This window comes from Salarias fasciatus, assembly GCF_902148845.1.
Source record: "Salarias fasciatus chromosome 7 unlocalized genomic scaffold, fSalaFa1.1 super_scaffold_4, whole genome shotgun sequence".
Classification (NCBI taxonomy): Eukaryota; Metazoa; Chordata; class Actinopteri; order Blenniiformes; family Blenniidae; genus Salarias; species Salarias fasciatus.
The window spans coordinates 11479200-11496395 of record NW_021941229.1 but is presented as its reverse complement, the minus strand read 5'-3'; the positions used below and the strand labels follow the sequence as shown (position 1 = coordinate 11496395).

The 17196-nt window shown below is 41.3% G+C and overlaps 3 protein-coding genes across 3 annotated transcripts in view; 2 read left to right on the top strand and 1 right to left on the bottom strand.

The window, feature by feature from the left end:
• Window positions 1-2567, top strand: part of ank1b (ankyrin 1, erythrocytic b) — a 73749-nt gene extending 71182 nt beyond the window's left edge. Inside the window, exons 41-43 of the mRNA XM_030084511.1 lie at window positions 329-599; window positions 968-1039; window positions 1999-2567. Of these exons, the coding sequence (XP_029940371.1) occupies window positions 329-599; window positions 968-1039; window positions 1999-2064 (409 nt within the window). The 3' untranslated portion in view covers window positions 2065-2567. The remainder of the gene's footprint in view (window positions 1-328; window positions 600-967; window positions 1040-1998) is intronic.
• Window positions 2568-11091: 8524 nt separating this feature from the next.
• LOC115382684 (eukaryotic translation initiation factor 4E-binding protein 1-like) lies at window positions 11092-13336 on the top strand. Its single transcript, XM_030084516.1, has 3 exons — window positions 11092-11381; window positions 12616-12810; window positions 12911-13336. The coding sequence occupies exons 1-3, from the start codon at window positions 11246-11248 to the stop codon at window positions 12940-12942; spliced, it is 363 nt and encodes a 120-aa protein (XP_029940376.1). The 5' UTR covers window positions 11092-11245; the 3' UTR covers window positions 12943-13336.
• Window positions 13337-14395: 1059 nt separating this feature from the next.
• On the bottom strand, window positions 14396-16025 carry LOC115383430 (nodal homolog 2-A-like). The gene is made up of 3 exons (XM_030085610.1): window positions 15746-16025; window positions 14640-15343; window positions 14396-14548 (listed from the first exon to the last, which is right to left on the bottom strand). The coding sequence occupies exons 1-3, from the start codon at window positions 16023-16025 to the stop codon at window positions 14396-14398; spliced, it is 1137 nt and encodes a 378-aa protein (XP_029941470.1).
• Window positions 16026-17196: the final 1171 nt, after the last annotated feature.

Sequence of the window (17196 nt, the reverse complement as noted above, 5' to 3'; positions counted from 1 at the left end):
TTATCCCACGTTTCACACCAGCTATCACCCACTTTTTATTTTTTCAGGCTGCACACTTGATGCTTTCAACAGTTTTTTTTTAGTGTGAAACCTTTTAGAACAGCAAAAACTGTACTGATGGAAAAAAGTAGTTCAAGATTTTTCTTTTTTTTAGTATTTGTTAGTGTTTTGCACAACATGAGCATCCCCAGAAAACCTCAGGTTGCACGTGGAGAATATGAAAACGCCACACAGAACAAGATAATTCACCTCGACATTACATAATAAAAAGAATATGCCCTTGTTCTGCACTGTATTCACTATATAATTGTGTCTTAATTCCTTGTAGGGTGGTGGGAGGCGGAGCATTTCAACCTTACTTGCCAGATAAGGACTCCCTGCAGAGCTGGGTGGGCTCGGTGTCATCGGGACGCGACGGCGCCATGCAGGGCCTGCACGTGGCCCAGGAGGCTCTGCTGACTCCGGTGTGTGACACGGGTTACTCTCATGTGCTGCGTGGGCGCTTCCTGCAGGGCACGCAGCCCTTTGACAAGGGGCTAGGCTTCTCTCATCAGCAGGCAGGCCAGCGAGCTTGGGAGCAGGAGCAGAGGCGGGGCCAGGTCAGCTTTCCACGCCGACCAGCCGCCACTTCCTGCGTTCGAAAGGGGAACATCTTTATTCATCCCTTTTTTATATTTTTAATAGTTTTTTTTCTTTTGGATCAGTCAAACAGAAGGGAAATCTTCAGTTTGATTCTTTGGATCGTGACCATCAGCGGTTTTGGCTTCACTTAATCATCAATCATCAAAAAACTGATGATTGAACATTTTGAACGACTCACAGAAGCAAACCAGTACAATGTGTTGTGTCATACAACACATGAGGAATATCTGCCATGACAGATATTTTTTGAGTTTCAGTGAACATTTGATTGTGAAAAAAGAAATGAAACGAGCCAGTTTTTGACAGTTCTGTTGTTCTCATGTAGAGAGAAGAGAAGGAGGGCTACGCTGCTGAGGCTCAGTTTGTGGAAGAGCACGGAAACGCCCTGGCGAGAAAGGTGAGTCTGTTGTATTTATGTAATTTCTGTGATTCATATCGGCATTCAAACACTGTAAACCACAAGAAGATAACTTATTTTTAATATGAATCAAACTCCTAAGCTGACACACAGGGTGGGAAATCAACAGGAACCATTTTTAACAGATGTTACTTCAAATTAAATGTGTTTCAGAGACAATCATGATTGTAAAATGAAAAATTACATGATGAAAACATGATAATCTCACTGCACAAATTTAACCTCAGAATAGAAAACATGACTTTTCATCAAGCTACAATAATCTGGCTACTCTGACTTGACGTAAACAGTGGCAGATTAGACGAGTACGTTTCCCGCTCTGTTTTCTCCAGAAGCTAACTGAACACCGAGTGTTGTTTCCTTCCCTCCTCCCTCCCTCCTTCGCTCCAGGTGGGGGTGGATGTGAGAAAGGGCGCGCAGTCAGTGCAGCGCACCAGTCTGCGGAGGGTTAAACACTGAAACACACACACTACCCAGTCCTCCAGGTACGGGACAAGCACTTGAGCATCCCAGTGCTTGGCGGTAGATGCCTCCAAGGCAGCCTAGCGGACTCTGTTAGAGCCTGATCGTCTCACATGCTGTTCTCCTTCACCATGTTTTTGACCCCAACACTGCATTTGCTTTCTCAGAGGAGAACATGGTGACTTCAGCCAGTTTTTCGGTTTCATTGGAGACAAATAAAACCCAATCTGGATCACTACATTATACATACTACATTATACATAAATGTAATTATATTTTTATGAAGTTAGTTGCCATATATTCCAATACTTCATCTCATCAATCAGCTCTTTTGGTCGTATAGTTTGCAGAAACCTGGTTGAGGCTTGTTGCTGTGTTCTCCCTGATACCTTCACTGACATATTTTGGATTGCTAGATTAATTCATCCCCAATTCTATGTATTACCGGTGAGTCTGTCTTTGTTTGTTTTTTTTAGGACCGGAAAGCCACTGCCAAATCATCATCCTCCACGAAACCACGACCCGACCGCCGAGGAAAATGAGCAGAGAAGAGAAGAGAACAGGCAAAAGGATTGAAAAACAAAACAAAACCCAAAAACTATGAAATGACGAACAGAATCATCCTCAACCTGCAACCCTGGAACATCCCACGAAGCAAAAGGAGAGCAGATAAAAAAAAAACAAGAAAAAGAGGAGATCAACTTGTAGTTTTATAACATTTGTAAAGAAAAGTATCAGTTAGACTAAGGCATGAAAACATTTTTTATATTAAAAAAAAAACAATAACAAAAATCTAAATGTTAGTAAAACAACCAAGAAAAAAAAAAAGCAACAAAGTGCTTCCTGTGAACTGTAATCGCATGATGACCGCTGGTGCATGCCCTTTGACCTTTTGAACTGTCATTATCTACGAACTGAAGGTGTACAAGGTTCGGGGTCCGGCCCACGCTTTGGCCGCAGGCCTTTCTGAGGACCTCATCCCCCCCTCGAATGGAGTGGTTTGTGTCTGCAAGTTGAGTTCAGTAACACTACAGCCAAAAAAAAACAAAATAACAAAAGAAGAAGAAGAAGAAGATGAAGTCCCTGGATGGATGGTTCTGTACACAGCTACGCCTCCGCTGAGCCTACCGACGCTTCGGTCACCGGACCCTTCCGCCCCGTTACTCTGTGTGATAATATGCACTCTATGCTACGTGGACATGTATGTGTCGGTGTGTGTGTATGTGTGCGCACGTGTGCGCGTATTCTTCTCTTGCCGCATGTGTGTCTCGCTTCTGGCTTTGGCGTTGAGCCCCGTCCCTCCCCTCCTCCTCCTCTACGATTGGCTTGTTGTCTTCTGTGACGTCGACGGCGTTCTCCGCGCTGGAACGAGAAAAAGCCGCCGACCCTCCGCTTGTGAATTCTTGTCTGCGTGTGTGCCTGTATCCCTCTTTTCTTTTCTCTCTCTCTCTCTCTCTCTCTCTCTCTCTCTCCTCGTGGACGATGCCTGCTTCTCGTTCTCCGTTTCTTCTTTGGAGCTTGTCCACTTTGGTTTTTTTCCAGCGTTGTTTGACTCGAGGAGAGAGGTGAACCTCTACCAGGCCTCTCTGCTTCTTCAGGAGAAATGTGCTTTTCAGACAACGGGAATGTTTCCTTTGAAAAAAAGTGTTTAGTCGCTTGATCGTATTGTGCAGCAGCTGTGCAACACAGAGCTCGACTCCTCCCCCCCCTTCCTCCTCCTCCTTTGTGACCTTTTCCACGTTCTTCCACCCCAAGTAGCGAACGTCATCCTGATTCAGTCTTTATGCAGTAAAATCTCCGGCCTCTCCCATCGGCTTCCATTCGTCCTCCATCCAGTGCTTGAAACTTTTCCCCTCATTTTATCTGCTCGTGACGGCTCACCGTCGACCTCTGGGTCGTCGGTCCGTGGAGGATGGGATTCAGTAGCGTGGCGCTGCTCCAGCTCTGTGATTGTGAAGAGGATCAGACAGGTAGCACTGTGATCGTCTCAACTCTGACCCCAGACTCGTGAACTGCCAGGACACTCGTTCACGCATAACGCAAGCAAAAGCACACACACACTAAAACATATCCAGAAGCATAAACACACACACACACACACACACACATACACACACACGCGCACACACAACACACGACTGAAATAATTATCTCCTGGTCAGATCGTTTTGGGGAGTTTGCCACAGCAATAAAACCATACAAGTACAAAAGATGGAAGTTTTGAGTGGAAAGGACTGAACTCCTCGGTGAAGACAGAAACTCCATCTGGACGGCGATAGTCTGAGAAAGCAGCTGCGCTATAAAAACGATCGCTTCCCTCGACCTTGAAGCGACTGTGTCGGAGAGCACGCGCTGATGCATCATGGGATGACTCAGCAGTAGCAGTGTGGGACCGTGAAGGCCTGACGGGCTTGTTTTTTTCTTTTTTCTTTCTTTCTTTTTTGCAGCACCTAACGTAGCAAAATATAAACCAGGATCTGTTCGGTTAATGTTCTGACTCCTGACTCATCTTAAGTTGTTTTTGCTCACTGTAAACCATCTGATGCTCATTTGTGAAACACTTTATGCAGAAATCTGGTGGCAGCACCACGATGGGGTAGCACACATTTCCTAAAGGAACTCAAAACACACCTATTTATCCCATAAGTACTGTAAATGCTCCTGTAGCCTGACTGATTGAAACACTCTGTGAATGAATGAACATATTAGCGACACGTCACACAACGCCCCAGTCCGAGCACGAGAATCCTATCGAATAGAGCACATGTTTTTTGACATATCACATTTTTCCACTGTTACTCCACTCAGGTTTTCAGTTCTGCTACGTCAGAAACTAAATGTTGATTTGTTGTTATTGTTTTGTTTTTTAAGTTTTGTCTCCTCTCAAAGATGAATTCTGTACACAGTGAATGCTTCAGAAAAGGCCTTGTTGGGGTGGTTTGGGGACACATGAAGGTTTTTTTTTTTTTTTTGGGGTAGATGGGTGACCCTTTTTTTTCTCGTATGGGAATGTGTGAGTGTGTGTGCAGATAAAACCAAAAAAAAAAAAAAAAAAGACAAATATGTGTGTTCAGTGCCCACCTGTATCCTCCTATAACTTCAGTGGAAGACTGGCGCCTCTGTCGGTTGCTCTTCTGAATCTGGAGCAAAAAGGAAACATTTATTGACCCCTCTTTTCATTTAATTAATCCAAAACAATGTTCTGTATTTGAATCTTTCCAAAGCATTCCGAGTCAAAACACAGGTCATGCTGTGTTTTATTAATATCTCTGAACCTGTTCTGTAATCTAAACCAAATCAGCCTCTTTACTAAACTCTCCAGTCACTCCCATATTCCGTCCAACCACTTACTCGAGCTGTGAGTCTTATATTTATTGGCTTTATCAGCATCTGAGAGAGAAGGTACCTGACTCAGTCCTGCGCTGAAAAAGTTATAACCCTAAGGATTTAATCTAAACTTCAATATGATGATTTTTATACCCTGTGACCATTCAAGACATGTCCATCATGTAGTTGCCTCTCTGTGTTGTACTTTTGTTCTTATTGGTGAAGATTTCAGTTATGTAGCATGTAAATAAAGATAAAGCAGTCAATGCATGCATTTCACCCTAATACAGTCTGTCAGGAGGTTAATAGTACTGATCAGGGTCGATGCGGTCTGCTTGAAGCAGCGTGGCTTTTCTGCTCGATTTCATTAATGTCATTTCGACCAGTGTTTTCAAACTTTATATTGGGTATGAGACCCCCTCCAAATGGTGTGATCTGAGGTTGTCAAAATGAGATTTTTCCAAGTAAATAATGATAAGACATGCTATAAAATCCAGAGCAGACCTTCAAAACTGCCCACTCTGTTTTTTTTTAGATTTTTTGTTAATTTAGAACATCATGTTGAAGGTGAGTGAAAAAACTAAAAACATTGACGTAGGTTTCTGATTTTTACTTGGTAAGTTTGGACTCTTGTGACCTCAGCCAAAAGTCTGGAAGGTCGAGTTCACACAAATGCTGAAGCCTGAATGCAAATGTTCGAATATTTGTAGATGAACCAGTCATTGTGACTGTGATACAAATTCCGTTAAAGACTAAAGACAGTTAAAATGGGGAAAAAACTTGTCATCGGCCATCGGCAGACTGCAGATCTTTGCCCCTTGTGGTTCTCTGGACAGCAGCAGAACATTTCTATCTAAATTACCCCCACGGTAATGACAGATTTAGCCCAGCGCTCAGTGATTTTGTGCAAGTTAATACATTTCTTTTGCAGCTTCCCAGCGTTTGCTTCTTTTTGGTCTGATGTTTAAACTGCCAGTGTAAAAGTGAACCAGAAAGTCGAGTGTGATCTTTTTTCCTGCCTAATGATGCATTCATTAGTGTCCAGGCTGTGTGCTTAACTGGAATCACTTGTTTTCCCAAAAGTGCAGAAGCAAAGTCTATTGATTATCTTAACTTCACAAACATCATTTTCATTTCAATCGGGATAAAACTCCTCTTCCATTTTCTAATTGCATGAACCTACATTGGTTCTGATCACTCAGTGTGAATACAGAACTTTCAAACATCAAATCTAGCATGTGTGATTGACAGTGTTCTGGTTAGCTGAGTGAACATAACTCAACACAATAAACTGGAAATTAGCAGATAAACAACTCCCATTATGCCTACAAATAGATTTTTTTTTTATCAAATCCACCCTGTGAGGGTGAATTTGTGACAGGATTTGGCCATCATAAGCCCAAAGACAGTCACTCTTGTTAGCAGCATGAATGTGAACATTTTCCAAATGCTCTTAGATTTCTTTGCACTAAAACCAAAAGGGGAAACTTAGTTGGATGTTATGAATCGTTATTCAAAGCTTAATATGTTAACTTTTTGCTGGTCCAGCCCAGCTGAGATCAAACAGGGCTGCAGACTGGACCCTGGACTAAAATGAACTTTTCACAGTCTGTGTGCAGCCTCTAGAGGCCACACATCAGAAGTGACATCTCAACGAATTGTAGAGCTTCGTGGCAACACATCAGATTCATGTGTTTCTGTGTGCAAAAAGATGTCTTTAAAAATGCAGCACTGAACCTCCCAGGAACAGGATCTTACACTTGTGTCATTCATCGAGTCCTTACCAATTAATACACTCTAATTGTAACTTTCCACTCTTTTTGAAAGTATAATTCTAATTTAAGACCAGAATCAAGCTAATCAGTGATCCTGTGCAATCTGATAAACTCAATTCTACCATGTACAGTATGTGAGTGTGTGTGTGCGTGCGTGCGTGTGTGAGAGTGCAGTTTCAAACCAGATCAGAGGGAAGAAGAGCGAGCATTTTTACAGGGCATGTGAAATGAGAGGACGTGTAACCTGCGACGATGTATTTAAAAAAAAAAAAAGTATTGTAAAATTTTAACTGTTGCAAAGAATAGAGATCACCTATACTCCTTTAGAATGGATACATGACAATGTAAACGCAATATCATATTACTACTCTATCCTAAGGAATGCAACTGCGCACATGCACAAAAAAGATGTTTTTATGAAAATATATGTATAAATATATGACAAAATATATTTAATTAGAATGCTATGCACCCTCATAGAGTTGTTATGGATGTTCTTTAAGCATTATCTAGTCTAGGCCGACGCCCACATCATGGGGAATGTAGAGGCTTTGTAGCTATGACCACTTGTTTTCTTTTCTTTTGTATTGTCCTGGAGAGAGGATAAACAAACGTGAATATGTATACAGGCCTTTGATTCAGAATCATTCTGACATGAAGATATGTATAGATCATCTTACCCTGTACACCAGCTCAAACCATTTACAAGAGTTAATAAACAAAGATGTGACATAAACAGTGTGTGTTTCCTGTGAGATGCCCTCATGGACTATTCTGATTCCAGACTCACTTTTAACACGTGTCTCAACTATGTTAATTTATTATTTGTTTTATTTATGTTCAGTATGTAATCCACATTGTTACTTAAAAGTCATCAGTCACAACTAAACACACAATTCTGACTGATATTTAAACGTTTTTATATCATACTCTATTTTTTGAAAGAGAACAATCAGTGCTTTATATCTACATTGGTTCAGCACATTGTATCCATACATGCTTTTTACTGTCTGAGAAAACTTCATTGATGATGGATATTTTACACAGGGACTGTTATCTTGTATGGTTTGAACATGGTTAAAAAGTGACTAAAGCTTTAAGACGTTTTAGAGATGAGTTACTGATACTGGTTGAATATGTTTAACAACAGTAATTGAGTACAGTTAAAGCAAAAGGCAGCTGTCTGAGCAGAAATCCTCTTCATCTCTTGCTGCATCAGTATTTTTACTGGTTCCTCTGTGAATTCTTTATCTTTAAATCACAAAAATAGCCATTAGTGAAGGTTTGTATGCATGTGTCCTTTCATTCTGATTTCATTTGGACTTTTTCTTATTGTCATAGTGGCAATTAATGGAATCTTTGTGGATTTTACCTGTCAGCTACAGTAATGCTAGTTTAGAGAACATTATTGGACATGGCTTTACAGTTCATGTTCTTCATTTGTTTCCTGTTGCAACCAACAACCAAGTTCTCCTCACATTTAAGGTCAGGAAAACAAAAACTTACGGCATACCCTGTGTGACATGTGTGATATATTTTAGGTACAAGGAGTATATGACAGTTCTGTTTAGTTTTTCAATTAGGAAATATGTAGTTATACACAAGTTTACATTACTGTACAATAAAAAAACAATACACCAAGTAAATGAAAATGTATTCCAGTTTTAGAGAAGCAGTCATTGCAAAACTGCAGTAAGATCTATCAAATGCACCTCAGTCTTCAGATTCATAAATCTGAAGTTAAACAAGGAGATTGTTGAGTAATGACTGAAAAAATGGTTTATATGAACATAGAGGTGGAATTTGAATGTATACTTGGCAATCAGGCAGACTTACCAAAAACACTCTCATTATTTACTTGAGTAGATGTAAAGTTAAACCAGAAACAAATATGTAAAAATAGACATTGGAAACAGAAATGTACTGTTTTAAGTTCTTTGTTAGATTAAAATAACTTGATTAGAAATATGCTAATATGCTATTTTAATTTAATTGAAACACAAGGCACTTTGAGTTTGTTTTATTTCTCTTTTTTAAGTGAGTGCATACTTTTATGTACATAAACACATAGTCACATGTCACTGCTGTCATTGCTACTGGGATTGTGAGTGAAGATAAAGTGGCCTAATCATTGGCAATGACTCAGACCAGATTGTTTCATAGTTTGCAGTAAAAAACTAGCTTCTTCAAATGAAAAAAAAAAGTAAAAACTGATCTCGACATTCCATAAAACACAATGAAGTCCATTTAAATGTGATTTTTGGATGTTGTTAAACTATTGACTTTATCGCTTTTTTATTAAAACTTCTATAGTCCAAATTCAGCATTTTTACCATCAGCTGCTTTAATTGTTTCACTGTAATTCTGAATCATGTGAAGTTATAGTACCTGAAAGATCTATTTAACTACCGATACCACTTCTGTTAAGAAAAAAAAAGTGTGAGGTTCTGTTTAGTCTGAGACGTTTAGTGCTTTGCACAGACAAATATATTTGAGAGGAATGTGTAATATTACCTGTACTGCCTGTCACCCTTCTCAGTTTAATTAAATGCTCTTAGAAAAGAGTTTTTTTCTTAGAATAAGCTTACATTCCATAAATCAAGACTCAACTGCAGCTCTGCTTACAGTTTGAACTTAAAGCCTTTTCGTCTGTTAAAACTTTAACATGCATATGAATTCATCAGTAAGCAAGACCATCCAGACACAGTTCACAATGTTTTCCTCCTGTCATCAGACATTCACTCCAACGGTTGTATACAATTCTTTTGTATAAAGAATTGTATGTAAAATTCTAAAATAATTCTATTTACCACTTTGTTGTACCTCCAAGCCTGTAGCGGAGGCAGAGTGGGGGCAAGGGGGCGGTCGCTCCAGGGCCCACAAGGTCATAGGGACCCGTTTCATGTGATGTGTTCACATTTACTCGTAAATAAATTATTGTAATAAAATGTGCAGTGTGTGCTAGAAGGTATACGCATGTGATTGTGGGCTCTAAATTGCCAATTCTTAATTTACGACTGTCCATGAATGCATCAGAGCTGTAAGCCAGCGCTGATTGGCTGAGAGGCATGAACTTTCTTTTGCAATTGATCTGAACTCATTGGAGGGAAGTTCAGCAGTCTGCTAAACACTATGCTAGCCGCTAGCGGTACTACCCAAAACCTGACATCGGAGCCATTGGTGAGTCAGTGAAACCTTCAAAAATATTATCTTTATCAGAATGCTGTGGTGCTGAGGTACCTGCCTATTTGAATGTGCTTTGTGTTGCTCTCAACTATAAGAGACCACCGAGTCTATTTGTTTTCTAATATACGTGAATTCCTAAAGATAGATGGCTGTGTCTATATCTGTCTGAATAGATTGTGTAATTTTAGACCAGATGTGTTCTTTTTTTATTTAAGCTGTATCAAAGATGGTACAGATTTAGCCAGTGAGTTTTTAATCTGTGTTTTCAGCACCATGGACAGAGGACGCTCTGAGATTGACAGCTGTCAGGCTGCTGTTGTGTGTGTGGGTGTGGGTGTTTGTGCCTATGTGTATTTGTTCTTCAGAACAAGTTTGTGAACTGGTTTGTGACTTTATTCTGCTTTCTGAGGCATAGAGGTTTGCTTGGCTCAATAAAAGTGAGCATTAGTGTGTTGTTTGATGGTAGCATGAGAGATTGTTTGAATGGTAAAATTACTATCATAAGGGCTCGTTGAGAATGTTCCGCCTCCTCTGTACTGAGACCCACGCTCTGCCTCTGCTCCAAGCATTTACTATTCATCCAATTTCATGGGCCCCAACTCTGGAATTCTATGAACAAATCATTTAAAACTGTCTTTGGCTCTTTTTAAAGGTGAAACTATTTGGTTATCTTTGTCCAATGAGTATTCCATTGATTCTGAGTTCATTTGTTGTATGGTTTAGGCCAGGTCTTGCCAACTTTTCTCTTGAGGGACCGCTATTTTCGCCATTCTTAATCTAGGTGACCCCCTACAAAACCCTGTACACACACTATACTTGAAATATAGTTTCTTTCTCATATTCAATAATGATGACATTAATGATAATAAAAAGTAATAATAATAATAATAATAATAATAATAATAATAATGATACGGTTATACAATGTTTCAAACTTTTAAGCTCCTCCAGAGCTCTAATTTTGCCCAGGACTTCCATTCCTTATAACTCTTTTAGTACTCCACCCTTTTCTTTTTACTTTTTTTTTTAATTTTTTGAATTGTATTTTTTATTATTATTATTATTATTATTATTATTATTATTATTATTATTATTATTATTATTATTATTATTATCATTAAATTTAATTTATCACTTAAACTTAGTTTTTAACATTTTCCCCCGTTTCTGTTTAAAGTTGTCAGGTAGATGAGTCATGTGCCTGGGAAAATGAGAACTTCCGGGTTTTCGTGCCGCCCCCTGATTTCGGCCAATCGCAGCACTTGTTGTTTTGTCGCCGTCTCCGTGTTGTTTTGGCTTGCCTGCGCGGACCACGTGGAGGCTCGAGGTGACATGTGGTGGTAGGACTGCGGCTTTATAGGCTCCGCGCGCCGTAAACACTTCACTACCCGAACTCTTTGTCGTTGTCGTGTGCCCGTGAGAGTGTGCGTGAGAGATGTCAGCGGGCGGTCAGACCACCAGGTGCAGGGACATCCCGGCCGTCAGGAGGGTCGCCATCCACGATGCCGCTCACATGCCCCAGGACTACTCCAGCACCCCCGGGGGGACTGTGTTCAGCACCACTCCTGGAGGTAATGCCGGGTCAGGATCACAAACAACTTTCATCAAGAGGTAGAACCGGACTGAAAACATCAAATAAAACGTATAGATCAGCTTGACAGGTCGTCATGATCCTTCAAATTCTTAATGCGCTTGATATCCTCCACCCTGTAAGTGCAGACTATTTTCGAACACGGTGAGTGGCTGCATGGTTAAATGTAGGACTCTTCACAGTCACATCCTATTTATAGACAGGCTATTACAGCATGCTGCTGCATGTTTACCAGGCTCACTATAAAAAAAAAAGCTAACTACTAGTAGTAATCCTGTGTGCTGTAAGCCACTCTGATCTTAATCAGGTTCGTCAAAATGTGCTGTAACTTGTAAAACCTCTTTAATGCTTCTTGGTGACAGGAGAAGGGATATTATAGGTTAGGAGGTCAAGGGTCATCGGTCTTTTTTAAACTGAGAGCCACTTGAATTGGAGTAATGTGAGGACTGCCTGAATGTTAGGAGTTCACAGTTAGGAACAATAAGTCTGTATTTATGCCAAGAGGCTCAGACAGTCATGAATAATTGTGTATTTTTTTATGTAAATATGCCTGCTTTCATTGCATTTGTTTATGTTAATCCCTCTTAGTTGACGCTAATAGTTTCACTGACAGTTTTCAATGATTTACCACAGTTGAACATTGTTCTGTTAAATTTTAATGAAGAAAGAGGTTGTCACTGGGTACTTGACCTATATATTTCAGTAAAGCGTAGCAGCTGGAGGCCTTGGGAAAAAGTTTCACCCCCCCTCGCTTGTGAGAAACCTGACTCAGATGCACATGTCCACCTTAGATACTGTGTACTGTTCACATCAACAGTTTAAACAAATAAAACAAACACAATTAGGTCACTGAAGGTGCGTCCATGAATGCAGGAGACATAAAACCAGGTTGTTATTGAGAGGCATGTATGGGCATGTTGTCCCTGGATGGATAGAATCACTTGGGCAGACATTTTGACTGCTCGGCTTTGTTTTATTCATATTTATACATATATGCAGAGTGATAAATTCAAAAAATTTAATCTTTTACTTTATTCTTGACATATAGGCAAAATTTTTAACTGTAAAATTTCAGTGTCAAGATTTGTTTATATTTTAACAGCAGTAGCAAGCTTGTAATATTCACATAGGATTTTCAACTATACATCTTTTACTTTTTCAATGTGTGTGAACGATGGTTTTTGATCCTGTTCATGACCTCTCATCGTATTCAGGTACCAGAATAATCTACGATAGGAAGTTCCTCCTGCAGTGTCGGAGTTCCCCTCTGACTCGGACTCCCCCCAACCTGCCCGACATCCCCGGAGTCACCACGCTTCTCAAAGCCGATTCCTCCAGCGATCCCAACCATCCTGAGTCGACGCCTCACAAAACCACTGACCACAGCTCTAACGCTGAGGAGAGTGCAGGTAAATATGTCTTCAGGCTTTACATTTGAAGCTGAGATGATTTACAGCCTCTTCTGTACTTTCCTCCTCTGAACTGCCTTTTTTCTTTTTTCTTTTGCAGGGGAAGATGCCCAGTTTGAAATGGACATCTGAAGAAGCTTCACTGTGAATGAAAGTACAGTAATCCTAACACGTCTTAGTTTTTGTCTGCTGGGACTGTAAGCAGAAAGATCTGTTTAAATGAGGATTGTGTAACTCAGCTGTGTAATCGGACTTCAGATCTGCTCTGACAACAAGGTGTTTTTTCGTCACTGTGACGCCTGATGTGTTCAGAAGTAGTGAGAAACAACACTGATGCCTCAAGCCGTTTCTTTACTTTTATGACGTCTGACTTTGTACAATATGACATAACATATTTTACAAGTAGGTCAAGGGTTGTTTTCTTTTTCCAAGATTGTGTTTTTAATGTTTAATGTAATTTGATTCATTTTATAACATTAAAGACTTGTCTTTAATACTATCAGCAAATTAAAAAAAACACCTGTTCTTACAACTGATGTTGCACTGAGTGATTGTGACCACGAGGGGGCAGCAGACTCCCTCTGGAGGTTGATGGTTGACGCTATAGGATGATTTTGGTAAATTTAAAGTGGGATACTGAGAGAAACTGGAGCTGAAGCTGGTAATTAGAACACAGAGTTGAACAGTTCAAATGCAGACTTGAGTTCAAGAGCGGGACTGCCGGTGTTACGACAAGTTCAGCACAGCGACAGAAAGTTTCCTCCCCTCAGGAGAAGTTAAAAAGGAGCTGGCAAAATAAATGACTGATTAGGATAGTTTTAGGGCTTAATTTGAAGTAATTTGTGGTTTATTTCCTTTTCTTAAATTTTGCATTAAAACATGTTGGAATTTGTACCTGATACGTTTGTGATCTGATACAAAGAATGGTTCACAGCTGAGTATATCTAACTGAACACAAATAGGTTAAAAGAGCATATTTAGCAGCATTTTGGTTGTTCGGTCATATGCGATGGATTTCTCACCAGTCGTACACATTAGGCAACTTTCAATCAGTGAGCTCTCAGGTTTACATCATTGCATTTTTCACATTTACTATTTATTCTAAACTCTTGTAATGCAGGAACTTAACATGAGAAACCTTCCAAATAAATATCTTTATTGTAACACAGCAATCACTATACAATTTAGACCCAGATATCCAACAAGTTAGCTGCATTTCAGGGAAGTTCAGTCTTCATGCATAAAAGAACATTTCGTAGTGCTTTGGTGACACTTTTTGAGTTGATCCCACTGTTATGCAGGGGAAACTAATCTCTTACAAAAAGCACTAGTCATTTCAAGTCTCAGTCATTTCATCATCAGCGGTCATGCATTAGTTCCACTGTTTCATGCATTGGTTGCATTGTTTCAACCTCTTCTCCAGCGGCGGACTGGACGGGACTGTAAAGTGCGTGTCGCGGTGCGAGTGTCCGCTTGCCTCCCAGTCTCTTGTGTTGCCGACTTCTCGGAGCCTCCATTGTTTGGCGGCTTTGGTCCAAAGCCGCCTAGATTTCCAAGCTTTTCAAACGCCTTTCCGGTGTTTCCCTCAGTGACAGCCACACTCCTCCACCACCATGTTGTCATGATGCTTCATCACGATCTTCCCTTTCTCGTAGTACAGGGTGGAGAGCGGGGACAGGCGCGTGGGCACGCAGGACAGAGGCGGCACCCTGTCTGAGTGGTGAAGCTTCAGCATGCTCTGAAAAGAGAAGAAAACAGAACACACATTGGTTAAAAACACACAAGCAGGGTTTCATCAGTGTATGCTGCTTTGGATGATATATCCTTACCTGTATGTATGCGTGGTTGGTCGGAGTGAACTTCTCATCCACTGGCGTTGGACAGTTCCCTCGACACAGATAAGCATTAAACTGTTTGGGATAGATGATCCACTGGCCCCAGCCAAGCTTCTGAAAGTCCACCCACATGTCCTCCTTTCGGCAGAGAGGACGGTCGGTCTCCACCGCGGATCTGACAGACCTCAGTCTGTGCTGCTGTGCCGGGTGAGGCCTCCTGTGTCTGTGGCTCTTCATCCTGGACGGTTCCCTCCACGCACCAGAGTGTTTAGAGAGCTCCGCCGTGTGGATCAGTGTGGGAACCGGCGGTCCAGCTGGGTTCTGCCTCACGAAGATCAGCATCATGACCTTGTCATTGGTGGGGTGGTGGACGCCGTCCTTCCCTTCAGCTGCGTCCTCCAGCCTCTTGGTGGAGCGGCCCCGCTGCAGCCAGCCTTGCAGCATCTTGGTAACGTTGAACACTTTCCAAGAGGAGCTCATCGCCCTGGGATGAGCTCTGAAGCGGCCGACAAACGAGCCGTTCTCTGGACAGTCCGCACCGGAGCAGCGGTCGGAGTGGTAGACGTCCACCGAGACGCTGGAAGACTCTGTGAAGGCCGGCAAGTGGATGTGAAGTTCAGCCAGCTGAACCGTGTCCGTCGAAGACAAGGAGGCCATGTCAAAGGCAAAGGACCACCGCTTTCCTGTCTGGTGGCAGCCTGAAGGAACAGGGACAAAGAGAGCATTAAGACTCAAGAGCAAGCTGAATTTCATGCTGATTCTTTCTCTATAAATGTCTAGTAGCTGCTTTTAAGAAGTTTTCTGAAGTTTATCAATTTCACAACAATTCGACAAAAAAGTTCCACAGAGACCAGACCCCTTTTGAACCTTTTATCCATCCTTCCATGCTGTTTGTATCCTGTTCATGGTGGTTCAGTTTAATATGAGTGAGGATTCGATCCTTTTATTTTAATACCAACACAAGTCAATTCATCCATTGGAAATATTTAACCAATCAGAAATATGGGATTTACGTCCTTAAATAACAATTATAGTTACAACAAATGGTGCATACATCCCATAAACCTGATTAAATCATTTTCTTTCTATAAGATACTCACTCCTTGCCGTGGTGCTGATCACAGAGTCGAAGTCTTGGAGATCAGGGTTGTCCTCGGTGAGTGTCACGTCTGCTGCCGGAGTCCTGAGCCGGTCCTCGGTCCTCATGGCCCGGTACAGCTGCATCATGTAGAGCTGGAGCCTGCCGCTCTGCTGCCGATGCTCCCGCCCGGTGCGCCTGCCGTCGCCGGGCCGTGCGTCAAGGTGCGCGCCGGGGAAGGACTGCGCGCAGAGGGGCGCAACCAAACCCAGCAGCAGGAGAGTCGTGAAGGTAAAATCCATCTTGTGTCTCCGCTCCTCGACTGTCCCGTTGCTTATCTTGGGAGACCTGAGTGGAGCGAGAGGCGGAGCGACGGATTTATGAGAACACACCTTTGTCATCAAGTCCTTTGAAGTGATCTCTGTCGGTGGATGGACATTAAGCATCAGATCACAAACGCGTCAAGCTCCTTGGAGCCCGAAACGGGCTGAACTTTGAAGAGGCAGAGGTGTGAAAAGTGGCCGCTGATTAGACAGATCACTTTGATAAGAGGCGTCAGGGAAAAGCTGAGACCTGATCAATGGAGAGGAGCCGCGGGCGGTCATCAAAACACCCTTTGCTTCTGTTCAGCTGAGCAACTTGAGAAGTTAAAGTCATTACGTAATCTTTATTGTGCTCGATGTTATCCAATTAGTGACTTGTTCCACTGACTTGTAACTATCCACGTTTATGAGTGGAAAAATAAATATCATATTCATAATTATGGAACGCTTAAATGTAGTCCAGAAACGACTTAGTGCACAGCAAATTTTCCAGTGTTGAATTAACTCTGAAAGTGTTAAAGAGTGGTCTCATATATACATTTTTGTAGTGTTAAAATCTCAACACTGACCAGTGTTAATTTTCTAATGCTGACACTCTGTAGAGTTATATTAATATTCCTCTCTGTTGACCAGTGTTCCTATTATACAGTGTTAATTCTTAGAATGAACACTTTAAAGTGTATACTCGTATTTTAACACTTACATTTAACACTACAACAGTGTATATTTGAGACCACTCTCAACACTTTCAGAGTTAATTCAACACTGGGAAATTTGCTGTGTGGCCACTGTACATTATATTATAGTTAACCGACGAATTATGCATTTAAGGCCCGTTTTATTGAACATGTCCACATCCAAAAATAGGATCGGAAAAGGGTTTTATTGCGTGTGAGATAAGCTGATCGCTGCTCATCTGTAAAACTAACTCTTCTTGACCTGTGGACAGAAGAAGGAGCTGCTGGCACACTTCAAAGCCTCGATCCTTTTGATGAGAACAGCCAAGAAAAAAGTAATCCATTGATATTAAACTAGTTCTCCTGCTTCAGAAGTCCGCTATTGTAACAGCATCAAAGAAACTTCAGAGACAAAGAGGCCTTATCATAAATTGGAAAAAAAGAGAGAAAGGAATATCAGTGTCTTTCTTTGT

Coding starts and splice junctions, on each gene's coding strand:
- LOC115382684 (XM_030084516.1), top strand. CDS start 11,246: ATGTCAGCGGGCGGTCAGACCACCAGGTGCAGGGACATCCCGGCCGTC. Junction 11,382..12,615: donor GTTCAGCACCACTCCTGGAG/GTAATGCCGGGT, acceptor CATCGTATTCAG/GTACCAGAATAATCTACGAT. Junction 12,811..12,910: donor TAACGCTGAGGAGAGTGCAG/GTAAATATGTCT, acceptor TTTCTTTTGCAG/GGGAAGATGCCCAGTTTGAA.
- LOC115383430 (XM_030085610.1), bottom strand. CDS start 16,025: ATGGATTTTACCTTCACGACTCTCCTGCTGCTGGGTTTGGTTGCGCCC. Junction 15,344..15,745: donor GATCAGCACCACGGCAAGGA/GTGAGTATCTTA, acceptor CTGTTCCTTCAG/GCTGCCACCAGACAGGAAAG. Junction 14,549..14,639: donor CCAACCACGCATACATACAG/GTAAGGATATAT, acceptor TTCTCTTTTCAG/AGCATGCTGAAGCTTCACCA.